Consider the following 17235-nt stretch of genomic DNA (forward strand, 5'->3'; position numbering starts at 1 on the left):
CTAAAGGAACTTGCGATAAACTTGTAAATGACACTGGAAGGCAACCAGAGGAGCCTGCTGTGAGGGCAGTCTGAAAGGGGAATACAGGGACATTGATGGCCTCCTCTGCCTCTGACAGCTACTTCAACCAACTCAGCTTTCCTACCTGGGGGCTCTTACAAATACGCAGGGGGTGAGTACCAACCTAGGAATGTGACTGGGACTCGTGGGCACAGCATTAACTGGCTAGCATTGGAGCAGAAGCCACAAGAAAAGGTGTCACCGTCCTAGCCTTGCCTAGCTTTGAAGAGGTCAGCCCAGACAGGCCAGCATATTCAATCCCAAGGAGTTTTAATTCACATAAAAACTGATCACACCCAGAGGGATTTTGGTGATGGATATTCAAAGAGCTGGAAGTAGACACAGCGATGGTTAAGATCACAGATTTGGATTCAGGCGAGTCTAGGTACAGATCCCAACTTCGCTACTTGCTGTGTAACCTGAAGTCGATTCCTGAGCATTCTTTGGCAATGTCTTCATCTGAAAAATGGTGAAACCACCACCATGTTCATCACAAAATGTGGGGATTAGAATGGTCAAATTGAAATTCCTCAATAGCAGTGAGTCCACCTGTTTTATTTTGGAAGTCCCGCAGCCTAGGACACATCCTTATACTAGGTGATCCCTAAAAATTGTTTGCTACCTTGATTTCTCTGGGGTATAGAAATCCATATTCATGACTTGGGAGGTAGCAAAATACAACTCTTTTCTACAGCGACTTAAAATCACAGCACTAAAAGATGTGAAACTTAAATTAGAGGGCACTGATTTTCTTCAAAGCAAATAAGTCTTCTGGGCTCACAGAACAGATGTCAGGGCATCAGGCCACAATTGCATGTTGCTAGGAAAGTGTAAATGCCCTTAAAAACTGGTTTTCCCAATTTTCCCTGGCAACCACATAAAACTTGGTTCTAAAATCACACACACACACACACACACACACTTTAATGCTTTCCTGTCGTGGTCTCTTGCCGAAAGTATTACGAGGGCTCACCCCAGTTCTTCTACTACCTTCCAGGACAGGACCAAAATTCAAGAGAAAAGATTGTTTGAAGCAGACTCCAAGATTTTCTATTCAGATAAGGTGATAGAATTGGGGATGAAGGGTTATACAGTCCAATCCTGAAAGCCTCCCCAGGTCTCAGAGTAAATCATCAAAACTAGGTTGGGGTGCCATCTTGGATGACATAGGTAATGCCATCTCCTAAGAGCAAACCTGCTAAGGCACAGCCTAGAATCACAGATTCCCCTAGTAACCAGGAGATGACCCAACCAGCCTCCTAATTTACAGATGAGTAAACTGAGGTCCTGAGAGGTGAAAGAGTTTGCCAAAGGTGCTATAGCAAGGCTATACTATCTGAACAGTATTTGAGATAATAATAATTATAATAATAATAACAAAGATTTTATCAAAGAGTCATTCTGGACCTCAGTTTCTCATCTTTTCCACCTACCTCCCAGGATTATCAGCAAAGCATGGAGCTAGTACCCAGCTCATATTAGAGGCTCAATAAATATCTTCCACAGGGAAACAAGAATCAAAGAACACAGCTGCAACTAGAAACACACAACAGAATGCAAAAGACCATTGCAAAATATAACTCACATCACACACCTCACATTTTAATGTTCTGTGGTTTACCTCTCATTGCCTTTTCCACTTTGACTTCAAGATGGGTTATTTTAAGGCAAGAAACAAACAAACAAACAACAGCAACAACAAAGAATGATGGATGATAAAACGAGTTGATGGCTCAGAAAACATGTGTCCATTTAGGCACTGTGTACAGACATTCTAGGTTATGGGTGCTACGCTATCATGTCCCAAGAAGGACTCAGAAGTAATAATTTTGTTTTTATTTTCCAAAGGCTTCAAAGCATTTTATAAAATGTCTACTGGGTTATAACTCTGGGGGTCATTCCAAGCCTACCAAGATCACATATATTATGTATCTGGAGTCAGTGGAAAGATATGTTAGATTCTCAATTTTAGCTAATTAACATTTTATTAGTTCATAGAACATTTACTTTATAGGTCTTAGCTTGCAGCTCAAATATGATTTGCACAAATTCATTTGCATATTTCTGCTTTCTCCAAAGGCCACCAGACACATAAGGTTGCAAAGGATTTTTAGCAAAAAACTTGCCAAAGCAGTTTATTGAGTACATTTTAAGAAGCTCTGGCAACATCAGAGGCTAAAGTTTAACTTATTCAGGCTGACTTAAAAAAAAATATATATATATATATATATATATATATATATAAAACACTTCAATAATACAGGAAGCACTGAAAAGAAAAAAAAATCTGTTTTAATCGACTTTAATCCAGCTAGAATTGTAATGCAAACATTAAAAACTGGGCAAACCATGAGGCAAAAAGTAACGGTACATGCCAACCACGTTGCACCATTTTGCACAGCATTTGTCTTCACATAATTTGGGAGCTGGAAGGGATCTTGGCCAACCACTACACCAATGCACTGACTTGAGAGGGATCTGGGGTGCAGAGATGCCTGGCATCATCCTGTGGTCACATCAGCTCTTGAACTCCAGATTCCCAACTGTTCTTTCAAAGTTACACTGTGCTGTGTTGCTGTGGATGGCCCAGAAGCACCCTACACCTTAACACTCCCAAATGTACCCAAATACCATCTGGAATGGTCCAGGCAGCACAGGCCTTATAATCAGACCAGGGTCTGGATCCCAACTCCGCCACTTCCCAGCTACCTCATCTGGGACAAGTTACATGAACTCTGAGCCTCACTATCTTGAGTTGGTAAAATGGAGGTAACCATACTCACCCCACAGAGCTGTTGTGAGCACCGACTGACATGATGCAGGAAAAGTACCTGCTATATAGCATTGCCACAGGGCAGGACCTCAACACTCTATAGCTTTCTAAATTTTACTTCATGGCTGATCAATTCTACAAACACTTGCTTTGTTGGACTTGGCTGGATGGCATCTCAGAAGCCATGTCACCCCTCCCCTATGGTGCAGCAGAGTTTGGGTAACATGGGTCCCACCCTCAGCTTAAGGAGTGGGCCTTGACTGCCCCCAGGCAACCCATTTCCCCTATGTAGCACTGGTTCAGAGCTGGCCATGGGACCTCAGATGACCCAACTGGAGGGAAATCTGGTTGAGGAGGAGGACCAGTGTGGCTGGTGTCAGCCCTCTCTCAACTGCAAGGGGAGTTTGCATTAGAATGATGCAGACACTGTAGAGAACAGCTAGATGGAAAGAATCTCACCACTAGATCAAGCCTCACCTGAAGCTAGTTTCAGTTGCATGAGACAACAGTCCACTTAGTTGAAAACCAGATAGAGATTTGTCTGTATGAATCAGGTAAATGACACATGATTACTCAAAAGGTGTTTATAAGAGAGTAAGAGAGATGACAGGAGAGATTTGATTGTAAAAGGTCAGAGGGTCAGCCCAAATGATGATTAATCCATCAGTGAGGTGTAAACACTTGAAGTTATAATGAGGGGACCCCAGAGGATCATTAGCAAGAGGGATGCCGAGGGCAGTGGAGAGGGAAGGTTTTGCGTGGCTATTAGACATGAGTGATGAAGTCTCAAGGTGAAGCAATGAGGAGCCACCAAGGTGTCCACCTCTCCTTATAGTTTTGTTCCCGCCAATTAAGTGATATTTCCTGCTAAGACACAGGGCTGGGTGAAGGGGGTTGAGGGGGAGAGAAGGCAGGCAGCTATGGAAGGTAACTTCTCTGGGGAAAAAGTCTGGGCTTCATTTTCATTCCTGTGGCAGAAATGCTCAAACAGCAAATGACAGAGTAATCACTGAAGACTGTTCATTCAACTCTAGGACAACATGGAGCTCCTTGTTTCTGATATAATCAGTTACCTGGACAAACCTGAACTATTTGAGGTGAAATCAGCGGTTCTTAAACTGGGGTCTGTGCACATACTCAAAGGGATTTGTGAACTTGGAAGAAAAAAAAACCAAACCAAACCAAACCCACATCTTCATCTCCACTAGCCTCCAGGTACACTTTAGCCTTTGATTCTCTTATGAAAGTAGACAGTGAATCTCTGTCAGTGCCTCTGTCACTGAAGAAATCAGAAATATTTTCATTTAATATTCAGTGTTTGCTGATATCTGGCAGTATTGTGTCTGCTCATCACTACTTTGAAATTACGGTAGTTATCGACCCTCCACTATATACTATTAGTTAACGGGCTTAATAAACAAGCACAAGGTGCTCCATTGCAAATTCACTTTTTTAGTATTTTGATATTTCAACCTGACACCCTACTTATGTAGGGTGTCATTTTATGACTAATGCCATTTAATTTTCAATAAAGGACAATAACACACGGTTTGGGGGCCATCTGTCAGCCATGATGACAAAGAGTTCATTTTGTGTCGTAAATGGGGTTATTGGAAGAAAGAAATGTAACACTCAGTTGTAAGAAAATGTACTAATTAACAGGAATAAGAGGTTACACTCCTTGGACACTGAGCTCTTTAACTAAAACAATGCCCCCTTGTTAGTCCATTGTGTTACCATTTTTGTGTATTTTTTCTTTCACTCATTATTTTTTGTTTCCATAGTGGGCCGTCTTTCAGTTTTTAAACATTACAGTATTTCCCTGATTCACTGGCTCCTTTTGCTTTCTTTTTTACATTTTAACTTTAGTGAAATGAGCATGCAATCAATTTTGCACTTAATGTGGTACTTTCCTCTTTTCCCCAAAAAAGACATTAATTAATCCAAAGGTCTATACAATATATGCTGCCTTAAAATCAAGGAGTATTGGGCTTCCCTGGTGATGCAGTGGTTGGGAGTCTGCCTGCCGATGCGGGGGACACGGGTTCGTGCCCCGGTCCGGGAAGATCCTACATGCGCGGCTGGGCCCGTGAGCCATGGCCACTGAGCCTGCGCGTCCGGAGCCTGTGCTCTGCAACAGGAGAGGCCACAGCAGTGAGAGGCCCGCGTACTGCAAAAAAAAAAAAAAAAAAAAAAAAAAAAAAAAAAAAAATCAAGGAGTATTATATTCTGCTGAGTCACAAAAATCAGAAATCAGAAGCTTTTAGTTCTCCTTCTCCGTGTGTTGAAGGCTGCATAGGAAATTGATGGTTTAGGAAAATAGCTGCCACTGCAGATTGTGCACTGTATTAGTTATCTATTGCTGCAGGAGATACTATTCCAAAAGTCAGCAGCTTAAAACTACAAAGGTTTATTATCTCACACAGTATGTGAAGGTCAGAAATCTGGGATTGGCTTAGCTGAGTGGTTGAGCTCAGGATCTCTCCTGAGGTTGCAGTCAAGCTGGCAGCAGGGCCTGTGTTCATCTGAGGACTGACTGGGGCTGGACAATCAGCTTCCTCGGTCAATAACACGGGTGGCAGGAGGCCTCATTTCCTCACCATGAGGGAAAGGAAGGAAGGAAGGACCCCTCCCCAACCCATCTCCTTCTGTCAGAAATACGGCTAATGGATAGAAACAAAATTAACCACTGGCTGAAGATTTATTTCAGTTGAGTTTAAGTGTATTTGTTGTGAACTTCGGACAACTGTTGTACACTAACAATATCCCAGTAAGGACAAAAGCAAGAAAACTTATGTTTTTGTTTGTTTTCTTTTTTTCTTCCATCTATTTTCCTTTATTCAGGTACCACTGATCCTCTGCTGTGATTGACTATGATTCAACCATAGGGGTAAGACTCATTCTAAAGACAAGCCTTGCTGTTTTAAACTTCAGTCTTTGTCAAAGCTAAATACACATTCTAGGAACACAATTTTCTAATATGTACGTTAGATGAAGAAGGTTCTGTGGCCTTTCAGGCAGAGGAAGCCTGTGCAGTACAGGGTCTGGGGAAGAATGACACCTTTGGGGACTTACAACAGAATGAACACTGAGATTCACGGCTAGAATGGAAAGTGGGTGCTGGTGGAAGAGACTGGAAAGATAGGCAGGGGCCAGGTGTGGAAGGAAGGAAGGAAAGAAAGGGAGGGAGGGAGGGAGGAGGGAGGGAAGGGAAAAAGGAAGGGGGGAAGGGAGGTGGGAAGGATGGAAGAGAGAAAGGGAGGGAGGGAGGAAGGACGGATGGACTGTGGCTCTGCCCTAGCTGACCCTCAGGGAAAACGAGAAAAGGCCGAGGGAGCCTCGGAAGCTGTGCCTTCCGGGTGGAGGCTGTCTTGGTCCTGCTGCCACGGTGCTTACCTTCTGCCATGGCCTTGATGTCATCCAGCACAGGGACCACTTTAGGTTTGAGCTGTTCGAAAATTCCGCCTCCCAGCAACAACTTAATATCTACATTCCAAGAAGCATAAGGGACAGTGAGGGTGGGGTCTCTCTCTTTATTCTCCTCTTACCTCTCAGCCTCTTCCCGATGCTGATTTCGTTGCCTGGTTTAGTCTCTCCCGACGCGAAATCCCACTTTTCACTCCACACCCTGTATGGCTGTGGACTCTCATGTGGAGATTTCTTGGCACACTTCCAAGCCCTTACACCAGCTGCACCCCCGTGAAAACGTAACCACCGCAGACTCGGTGTTTCTTTGTACTAGGAATAGGTTCACCTTATCACCCTGATTCACGGCTGCAGGTGTCCCTAACCTCTCCAGCTGGACCAGGGTTTCTGAACCCGGGCTCTATCGACGTTGGGGGCCAGATCCGTCTTTCTTGTGGGACCTGACCTGTGTGTTGCAGGGTTTTTAGCCACATCCCTGGCCTCTGCCAATGGATGGGACCCAACCGGGACACTGAACATGCTTCCAGATGTTGCCAGATGTCATCTTGAGGGCAAAACAGCCCCTGGTTGCTAACCACTGAGTATGTGGGGACCAGCACCACCCACCCCTCTAATTCCTGAAGCCACTGGCTTCTCCGGGGGGCCCATATCTGTCTTTAACAGCAGATCAGACAGAGACCCAATTCTTCTCTCGCGTGGGGAGTGAAGAACAGGTGCCTGTGACTGCAGGAAAGCAGAAGCATTTTTATAATATATGCTAGGCTTTAATGGCTGAGTAACAAACTACATGTTGTCAATAATGCTAGGGAATTACTGTTCTGTTTTCCCCCTTTGTTCACACAGAAATTGCAGAAACAGCATACTACATTTCTTAGTCCATGTTTTATGGGAGATGGCCATAGCATCTTCTAGCCAAAACAAACACATTTGAGGCAACATTAAATTCTACTCACTGTCCAGATCTGAGAATGCCCTTGCCTTTGTGGTGGTATACTGGTCCAGTACATAGTCAATTTGCTTAAAAAAAAAAAAAGATTAAATGAAACCTCTTCTTCTGGAGGTTTCCCAAGACACAATAAAAAGAGATTTAACATATGAAAATTATCCTGAATTAGAGTGTTTTTTAAAAGAAAGCAGGTTCTTAGAGATATTTCTATTTTTTGGATGCTCAGAATTCTTATTGGCTTAAGAAATATAATTTCTTATTTCTCATGATTCTGTGGATTGGCTATGCCAATCTCCTGGTTGGCGCTGGCTTGACTGGGGACAAATGGATCCCTCTCTCTATGTGGTCTCCCCTCCCAAGCGGCCAGCCTGGATGTTTTCACATAGCGGTCCCTCTAGCAAGAGGACAAGAGTAGACACTGCAAGGCCTTTGGAAGCCTAAGGTCAAAACTAGCACAAGGTCACGTCTACTTCATCCGTTTGGTCAAAGCAGGTCACAGACACATCCAAGATTTGAGGGGATGGAAAACAGATCCACCTCTTGAAAGGAGGAGCTGAAGAGAATTTGAGGCCGTGAGAAATCTACCACCCTAGAATCATTTTACTTAGCAGCTATTACTGACCTCTGCTGGGGCCACTCACCCTTCTGCCTACTGTGTCTTTGTGGGTCTGCTTCCCCACACCCTCTGCAACCCTGGATGTTACCACTTTTAAATAAAATAACTATTATCCATCTTCTTAGTGAAAATGTGCATTATTATTTAATTGTTCATTTCTCCAATTACTAGAGTAAGGTTAACTTGCAAATGAAACAACGGACAAAGGATTAATCTCCAAAATATACAAACAGCTCATGGAGCTCAATATCAAAAAAACAAACAGCCCTATTAAAAAATGGGCAGAAGACCTAAGTAGACATTTCACCAAAGAAGACATACAGATGGCCAAGAGACACATGAAAAGATGCTCAACACCACTGATCATTAGGGAAATGCAAATCAGAACCACAATGAGGTATCACCTCACACCGGTCACAATGGCCATCATCAAAAAGTCTATAAACAATAAATGCTGGAGAGGGTGTGGAGAAAAGGGAACCCTCTTGCACTGTTGGTGGGAATGTAAATTGATACAGTCACTATGGAGAACAGTATGGAGGTTCCTTAAAAAACTAAAAATAGAACTACCATATGACCTGGCAATCCCACTACTGGGCATATACCCTGAGAAAACCATAATTCAAAAAGAGACATGCACCACAATGTTCATTGCAGCTCTATTTACAATCGCCAGGACATGGAAGCAACCTAAGTGTCCACTGACAGATGAATGGATAAAGAAGATGTGGCACATATATACAATGGAATATTACTCAGCCATAAAAAGAAATGAAATTGAGTTATTTGTAGTGAGGTGGACGGACCTAGAGTCTGTCATACAGAGTGAAGTAAGTAAGAAAGAGAAAAACAAATATCGTATGCTAACACATATATATGGAATCTAAAAAAAAAAAATGGTACTGATGAACCTAGTGGCAGAGCAGGAATAAAGACGTAGACATAGCGAATGGACTTGAGGACACGGTGGGGAGGGGGAAGCTGGGGCGAAGTGAAAGTAGTATCGACATATATGCACTACCGAATGTAAAATAGTTACCTAGTGGGAAGCAGCTGCATAGCACAGGGAGATCAGCTTGGTGCTTTGCAACGACGTAGAGGGGTGGAATAGGGAGGGTGGGAGGGAGGCTCAAGAGGGAGGGGATATGGGGATATATGTATGCATATGGCTGATTCACTTTGTTATACAACAGAAACTAACACAGCATTGTGAAGCAATTATACTCCAATAAAGGTGTATTAAAAAATTTTTATGATGTTTGGGACCAGTTATATTTCCTCTGTAAATCAATTATTGACATTCTCTGCCCAATTTTTTATAGATTTGTTAGAGCTCTTTCATATATTTTGAACTACATAAGTTTCCCCCAAAGCCATAACACTTTAGTCTCTTTCCAAGATTATGAAAGCAATCTCAAAGTTCACCAGCTATGATTGCTGTGTGTTTAACTTTGCCAACTTTTTACGAAACAGATTTTACTTTGGCATCTTTAGAATGATAGGTAAAAAATACTATGAATTTTTACTCACAAACTGGGGAAATGAAGCATTTCCCCCTCTGCACAGGCTATAAAGCTGAATAAAGTTAGCTTCTATAATCTCAATATTAAAAATTCCTGCACTCCTTGCATTTTTAGTTCCAACCACATATTAAAAAACTAGTACCGTATTTAATGTGTTGGCATTTTTTTAGAATATATTAAACCTGTAAGAACACATCCCTGTGTAAGGAAGCCCATGGATTCTGGCAGGCTCTTATTAGTGAATCTAAGAGGATAGCATCCTTCTCTCTGCATGTTGGTACCCATTAGCTCAGCATCATATGTTTGATGGTTTCTGCTGAGAGGTTTTTATTTATTTATTTATTTATTTATTTATTTATTGGCTGCGTTGGGTCCTCATTGCTGCACGCGGGCTTTCAGCGAGCAGGGGCTACTCTTCATTGAGGTGCGCGGGCTTCTCATTGCAGAGGCTTCTCTTGTTGCAGAGCATAGGTTCTAGGCCTGTTGGCGCATGGGCTTAGTTGCTCCGCGGCATGTGGGGTCTTCCTGGACCAGGGTTCGAACCTGTGTCCCCTGCATTGGCAGGCAGATTCTTAACCACTGCGCCACCAGGGAAGTCCTCTGCTGAGAGGTTTTTTAAAAAGATGCTCTGAATAGGCAAAGCATCAGTGTGCTTCTGGGATACAGAAAAAAGGTACTCTCAGGTCACCCTGTCCCCAGAGACAAGTTCCGTGCATGTGTGTGTGTCTCTCCTTCCCAAGGAATTTTACACATCTATACAGATATTAGCAAATAAGTGTTTATAAAACAGAAAGGTTTCATTACCAGAGTAACTTCAAACAAACGATGGGGAGTTAATGATATTGTGAAAAAGAAAGGACAGTGGCACCAAAGATTTTTCTTTTTAAAAAAAGTCGGGGGCTTCCCTGGTGGCGCAGTGATTGAGAATCTGCCTGCTAATGCAGGGAACACGGGTTCGAGCCCTGGTCTGGGAAAATCCCACATGCCGTGGAGCAGCTAGGCCCGTAAGCCACAATTACTGAGCCTGCGCGTCTGGAGCGTGTGCTCCGCAACAAGAGAGGCCGCGATAATGAGAGGCCTGCGCCCCGCGATGAAGAGTGGCCCCCACTTGCCACAACTAGAGAAAGCCCTCGCACAGAAACGAAGACCCAACACAGAAAAAATAAATTAATTAATAAAAAAAAAGTCATGGGGCTTCCCTGGTGGCGCAGTAGTTAAGAATCCTCCTGCCAATGCAGGGGACACGGGTTCGAGCCCTGGTCTGGGAAGATCCCACATGCCGCGGAGCAACTAAGCCTGTGCGCCACAGCTACTGAGCCTGCGCTCTAGAGCCCATGCTCCACAACAATTGAAGCCACTGCAATGAGAAGCCCGCGCACCGCAACGAAAAGTAGCCCCCGCTCGCCACAACTACAGAAAGCCCCTGGGCAGCAAGGAAGACCAACACAGCCAAAAATAAATAAATAAAATTGAAAACATCATGAGACCTTTAAAATGGTTAAGCACTTTTATAATAAGTAATATAATTATATGTTATACCTTAATAAAAGAAATAAAGTAAAATGAAATAAAATAAAAGCACCAATTCTGAAATTACGCTTTGTACTCTTTTGAAAATCACTTGCTAGGCCTTTATTCCTTTATCTTTAAAATTAAAAGACAACACCTGTCTACAATGATTATAGGGTTTCCAGAAGGTCCGAATAAGATTCCAAATATATACAGGAACTCCCAAAGGCCTCAAACACAAGCATCATGGGATATAGACTGTGGTCCTTACCCCTGGAGTTGCATTCAGGAGGGTTCTCAAGTCGTTGAAATTACTTTCTGACAATTTGCGAGTCTTTTCGATATGAGTCCTTATGTGTTGGCTCGCCACAAAACCACAGATGATACCAATGCTGCAAGAAAAGGAAAGGAGAGCATTTACTGTAGGAGCCATGGCCGTGTGGCCAGGTGCAGAGCAGCCCACAGCTGGGAGGAGGCGGAAGGTCTTCCTGTGCAGAGAACCCCTGCTCCCTAAGCCCAGCTCCTCCACTGCTACAGGCTTCCTGCCTCCATCCCATAATCCACCCACCACCAAATGTGGGCCACAGAACAAGACTCAGTCCTCTCAGGGAAGACACATATCCATTCAAGACACGTTGCTCTGTTAAATATGAGTCTTATAAATGGAACAATGTTCAGGAAATAGAAGTAACAAAGGTTATAAGACAGGGTGTGGAATACAGTCCCACATCTGTACAGATGCGAATGTAGGTATACACTCTCCGTGCAGGACGTACACATACACACACACACACTACATGCATACCTCTGCTCCCCTCAAGAAGACTGTCAGGAAAAATACTAAAATGATAAGAATGGTTTGGGCTTTCTAATGTTTTTGGTTAATCTAATTGTCTTTGTTAGCTACTGCATTGTCCAGGTTGAAAGGAAACGTGAATTACTTTAGCATTAAAATACTATATAAGCTGCAAGCCATAGAGTGTACGCCGTCTCCTTCCACTTTATGTGAAGTACAAAATCAAACAAAATGATGGTGCTAAAAGTCAGTGCTTATATTTGGGGGAGGGGTGGGTAATGGTGTAGTTAGTGTGTTCACTTCATAGAAATTCGCACATATGTGCTTATGATAGGAACACTTTCTCCATATAAAATGCACTTCAATAAAGAGTTTCAAAAACACAACATGGGGGCCTCCCTGGTGGCGCAGTGGTTGAGAGTCCGCCTGCCGATGCAGGGGATACGGGTTCGTGCCCCGGTCTGGGAGGATCCCATATGCCGCGGAGCGGCTGGGCCCGTGAGCCATGGCCGCTGGGCCTGCGCGTCCGGAGCCTGTGCTCCGCAACGGGGGAGGCCACAACAGTGAGAGGCCCGCATACCGCAAAAAAAAAAAAAAAAAAAAACACAACATGAGGGCTTCCCTTCCCTTCCCTGGTGGCTCAGTGGTTAAGAATCCACCTGCCAATGCAGGGGACACAGGTTCGAGCCCTGGTCCGGGAAGATCCCACATGCCACGGAGCAACTAAGCCTGTGCGCCACAACTACTGAGCCTGCGCTCTAGACCCCGTGAGCCACAACTACTGAGTCCACACGCCTAGAGCCCGTGCTCCGCAACAAGTGAAGTCACCGCAATGAGAAGCCCACACACCTGCAACGAAGAGTAGCCCCCACTCGCCACAACTAGAGAAAGCCTGTGTGCAGCAACGAAGACCCAAAGCAGCCAAAAATAAATAAATAAAAACACCACATGAGAGGCATCTTACATGAAAAGCTCTACATGAAAATAAAAACCATATTTTTCGAGCCATCTGAAATGTCTACATTTAATCATTTTAAGAGCTCTTAATGTCTACTAATTACTAACAATCCCCTGACAAATTAATTTGACCAACTGGTTTGTTTTTGTGTCAAGGACTTTAAACATTAAAATGTTACATTTAAGATTGCTAATCACCAAGGCCCTGTTGAATTTAGCCACTAGATGGCAGCAAGAAATTATATAAACTCATAACATACCCTAACATACCCTTTTGTTAACAGAAGTTAACAAAATTTTTAGTTTGTAATAAATTGTTAGTTTGTAACCATCCAATGGAAGGTGTAACTATGTTTCTAGAAGAAAGTTTTGCAAATAACACGCCAACTTTGGGGGGAAAATTCTGATGCAGAACATGAATACTTCTGCTTCTTCACCAAAAGCAACATCTTAAGCATGATGCATTCATATATTTACAGGTATGATGGCCAACTGTCCATTTTTGCACCAGAAGTCCCACATTCCCAGGAAACCTCTCAGTCTTGGGTAAATGGGGAGTCATTTGCCCCATTTCTGTCATGAGTCATTCCAAGGAGCATTGCTGGTCTGGTTACCAAAGGGGAAGGGGGAGGGGGATAAATTAGAAGGCTGGGATTTACATATACACACTACTATACATAAAATAGATAACCAACAAGGGGCTACTGTATAGCATAGGGAACTATATTCAATATTTCGTAATAACCTATAAGGGAAAAGAATCTGAAAAATAATATATATATATATATCACTGTGCCATACACCTGAAACTAACATGATAATGTAAATCAACTATACTTCAATAAAAAAATAAAATTTTTTTAAAGATAGAGAAATAAATAAGAAATAAAGAAATAAACCTATTTTCCCATAGCAATATTACATAGGTGCATTGCCTTTCCAAACTAATCCCCCAAAGTCTGTAACACAATGTTTAACAACATTTCTTATGGTTAACAAGGTACAGTGGGGACTTCCCTGGTGGCGCAGAGATTAAGAATCCGCCTGCCAATGCAGGGGACACAGGTTCAAGCCCTGGAAGATCCCACATGCCACAGAGCAACTAAGCCCGTGTGCCACAACTACTGAGACTGTGCTCTAGAGCCCTTGAACCACAACTACTGAGCCCACGTGAGACAATTACTGAAGCCCGCGCACCTAGAGCCCTTGCTCCGCAACAAGAGAAGCCACTGCAGTGAGAAGCCCGCGGACCGCAAGGAAGAGTAGCCCCTGCTCACCACAACTAGAGAAAGCCCGTGCGCAGCGAGGACCCAACACAGCCAAAAATGAATAATAAATAAATTAAAAAAAAAAAAACAAGGTGCAGCGGAATATGCAATAAAGGAGGAACATGAGACTTGGGTTCTGGTCCCACAACTGCCACTAATTCATACTGTGTGAGCTTGAGAATGTCCCTTCCCTCTGTGACCTTCAGTTGGCATCAAAAACTAGAAATTAGATTAGATCGGTGCTTCGCAGACTGCAAAGGAGAGGGGTACTGGATGTCCACAAGGTGTCTTCGATTTTTTTTTAAGTTTGGGTTCATGTTGATGATAATCTTTAAAAGATCTAATTAACAATATCCTCTGACATTTGAGAGGACCACCTTAGAATCCATTTGTGTCGGTCTTAAGTCTGCATTGGTATTTATGAGGCTGGCATTACACCAGAGCAATAATAGCTATTAAATGATTCACTCATGCAAAATAAGGCCAAACGACCCAAAATAATGACTTTGGAGTAGTGTCAACAGAAGGGGAAAAAAAAGCTGAGTCATAGTAATGTACCTGGAGCTTTATTTACCATGCCAATTTTCAACCATTCTACACCATGACAAGTCAGGATCATCACCTGAATATACCTGCCCACTAGAGGATTTCACACTGGGGGCCCTTGCTCTCTCCCCATCATGTCCAAATTATTTGTCATTCATCATGCTCCAGACCCATTTTTGTCATATAAGTCAAAGTGAACTTGGGAAACAAACAGCAAGTCCAAGTGCACATGGCTTTCCCTGAACCCCCTGGATAGGAGAAGGACGTCTTGCCTTGAACTCCCAGAGGTCTCGCCCTGAAGTTCTGATGGGTTTTTCTCACTTTATACTCTATTTTGCCTTTATTTCCACCTATGTTTAACTTCCCTAAAAAGAGGTGGAAACTGCTTCTTTGTCAACCTTGGGTAATGCAGGGTCTCGTGTCCATGGTGGGTGTTCAGGGAAGGCGGATTTAAGGACTGGGCTTTGTTTCATCTGATCCATTTAGAAGATTAGCCATATGTTCAGAATGTCCAAGTCAGAAACTATCTTTGTTCCTTTACTGAATAAATGCTGTTACTCCAAAAATCATCAATCAGTAAACACAGCATTGAAATACAATGCTGAATTTCAATACACCGTATTTAAAAGGACACATTTCTGTTACTCAGTTATAGATCTAATTAAAATGAAAGCATTAATCATTTTTAAAAACTGTACTAAACAGAATTCTGGGATACAATTTAGCAACTTTCAAAGCTGATTTTCACACTCATAACTCATTGTAAATTTTATATTTAAATTAAAGACAGCAAATTCAAATGCCTACACAGGCAGGCAGAAAGCATGTAGGGCAAAGTGCCTGGTATGGACCTGTGGGAGCTGGAGATAAAGATGGGGGTGGGGAAGATGCTCTGTGGCTCCAGTCAGTGCTACCATGATGGAAGAAGACCAGATCTTCCAATTATTCACAAAAATCTGGGAATCTGGATTCATATGTAAAATCTCCCATTTCAGTTTTTTTCCCATTTTTAAATATTAGCAACAAATCAAAGAAAAAAAATTTAAATACTACACAAACCAATTGATGGTCTCCATTTGTAACCCCAAATTTAAAACCCTTAGTTAAACACAAATAGAGAATTTTAAAGTTATTCTTTTTGTTGTTGTTGATTTAGACATTCCTTATTATTCAATGTTCCTTTAAGCATGCACACAAAAAAAATCACATGAAATTAATGTTTCGTTTTTTTAAACACCAGTCAACTATTAGGATATGACGATGAGGGAAATTCACCTCACACAAAAAGAGAATAAAATTTCAATCAAATGATAGTCAAATGACTATCAATTCTCTGGCATTGACACAAAAGCCTTTAAGCTATCGAAAATTTTATGTAGTACAACAAAATCTCTTGAAAGTTTTAGCAGAAGATAGGAATTTATTTTTATGACATATTAGCACTATAACTTCTGTATTTTATATGGACAGACCAATTTTCTCTACTTAAAAGTAAATACTTAAAGGTTTTAGAGTATAGCTAAACATTTAGAATTTGTAGCAGTTTTTTCTACCAATTTCTACTGACAATGAAATTAGCCAATAAGAGCCAAATAAATGCTCTGTGTGTAACTGATCTCTTACTTTTTAAAGATAATTTTTCAATTTCGATTTCAATTTTATATAACTAATTCTCACATTAAGCAAGTCGCATGCTAGTTCAATTTCTTTTCTGGAAGCTTGTGGCTTCCACGCCAGGAATTGACATCACATTGTAACAACAACAACAACAAAAATGAACTTTAAAAATAGCCGTCTTCTTGAAAAGGACTGGGATTCAGTTTCACCACAGTGATTGGCAAAAGCTGACTTACCGTACTGGGAAACTTAGAAATAACCTCTATTCTGGAGAAATAAAGGCACAGCTGTTCCTTTTTGTTGTTGCTTATAACCTTTTTGAAATTCTGAAAAATGCAGTGATGACAAATGCAAAGGAAAGGAGAGAAAAGTTGGCTTTTTCTGGAGTAAGACACATCTGCTTAAACAGCCCACAGTGAGACGTGGAAATGTAATCTTCTGCTGATGGTCAAACAGACTTATGTAAACATATGTCAACGTCTATGGAATTCAAACACTCTGCAGCTGCCTTTGGAAAAGCTCAAAAGGAAAAAGAATATGACCACATATATTCCACATATACTAGGGGATCTTTCTCATTAACACCTATGCCTTTCTCAATTAAAAAGAAAAGATTTCAAAAATTTTAATAATATGGGATGGATGAAAAATCAAGACTAATTTTAAAAACCAACTTCTTTTTTAATTGTAACAGTATTCAGTCACAAAAAGGAACTGAGCCTGATAAAAGGCAAGTAGACTGCTCTGGGCTTCTGAAAGAATTTTTTTTAAATCATATACAAAGATTATTTATCACTAGTATCCAATCTCTGCTGAGGTCGATGGAAGCAGAGGCTAATACCTCATTTTCTTTCTCTTTCCGCTTTCTAATTTTGTGGACATTCTTTCCCCTGTTATTTTATTCTAATCTTCTGATTTTGTGGACATAAGTTTCTTCTCCTTTTTATCTAATCATAATATGGAAATTTCTGTTTTCTCCTGGTCTTTAATCTTCTTGGCTAGTTTTGATTACGTGCAAACAATTACTCAACTCATGCTGATGAGGATACTTGCAAACCAGTAGGTGTTCTAAAATGATGACATCAAAATAGCTATTTAAATTAAAAAAAAAATTCAAAGCAAAGAAGTTTAAACTTTTAGTCTGAATTCAAAGTAAACAAAACAATCTCAACTACTACTCTTATTTAGACCTATTTAT

At 41.7% G+C, this 17235-nt stretch overlaps 1 protein-coding gene across 2 annotated transcripts in view; it reads right to left on the bottom strand.

Annotated features, from left to right (window-relative positions):
• The window catches only part of PROM1 (prominin 1), a gene marked incomplete at its 5' end in the record, with an annotated part of 105632 nt that overhangs the window by 35369 nt on the left and 53028 nt on the right, over positions 1-17235 (bottom strand). For both annotated transcript variants that reach the window (XM_082641366.1, XM_082641367.1), the window contains 3 exons: positions 6230-6319; positions 7213-7276; positions 11125-11245. In XM_082641366.1, coding sequence (XP_082497492.1) covers positions 6230-6319; positions 7213-7276; positions 11125-11245 — 275 coding nt within the window. The remainder of the gene's footprint in view (positions 1-6229; positions 6320-7212; positions 7277-11124; positions 11246-17235) is intronic.

Source organism: Mesoplodon mirus, assembly GCF_964341445.2.
Source record: "Mesoplodon mirus genome assembly, chromosome: 2".
NCBI classification, from domain to species: domain Eukaryota; kingdom Metazoa; phylum Chordata; class Mammalia; order Artiodactyla; family Ziphiidae; genus Mesoplodon; species Mesoplodon mirus.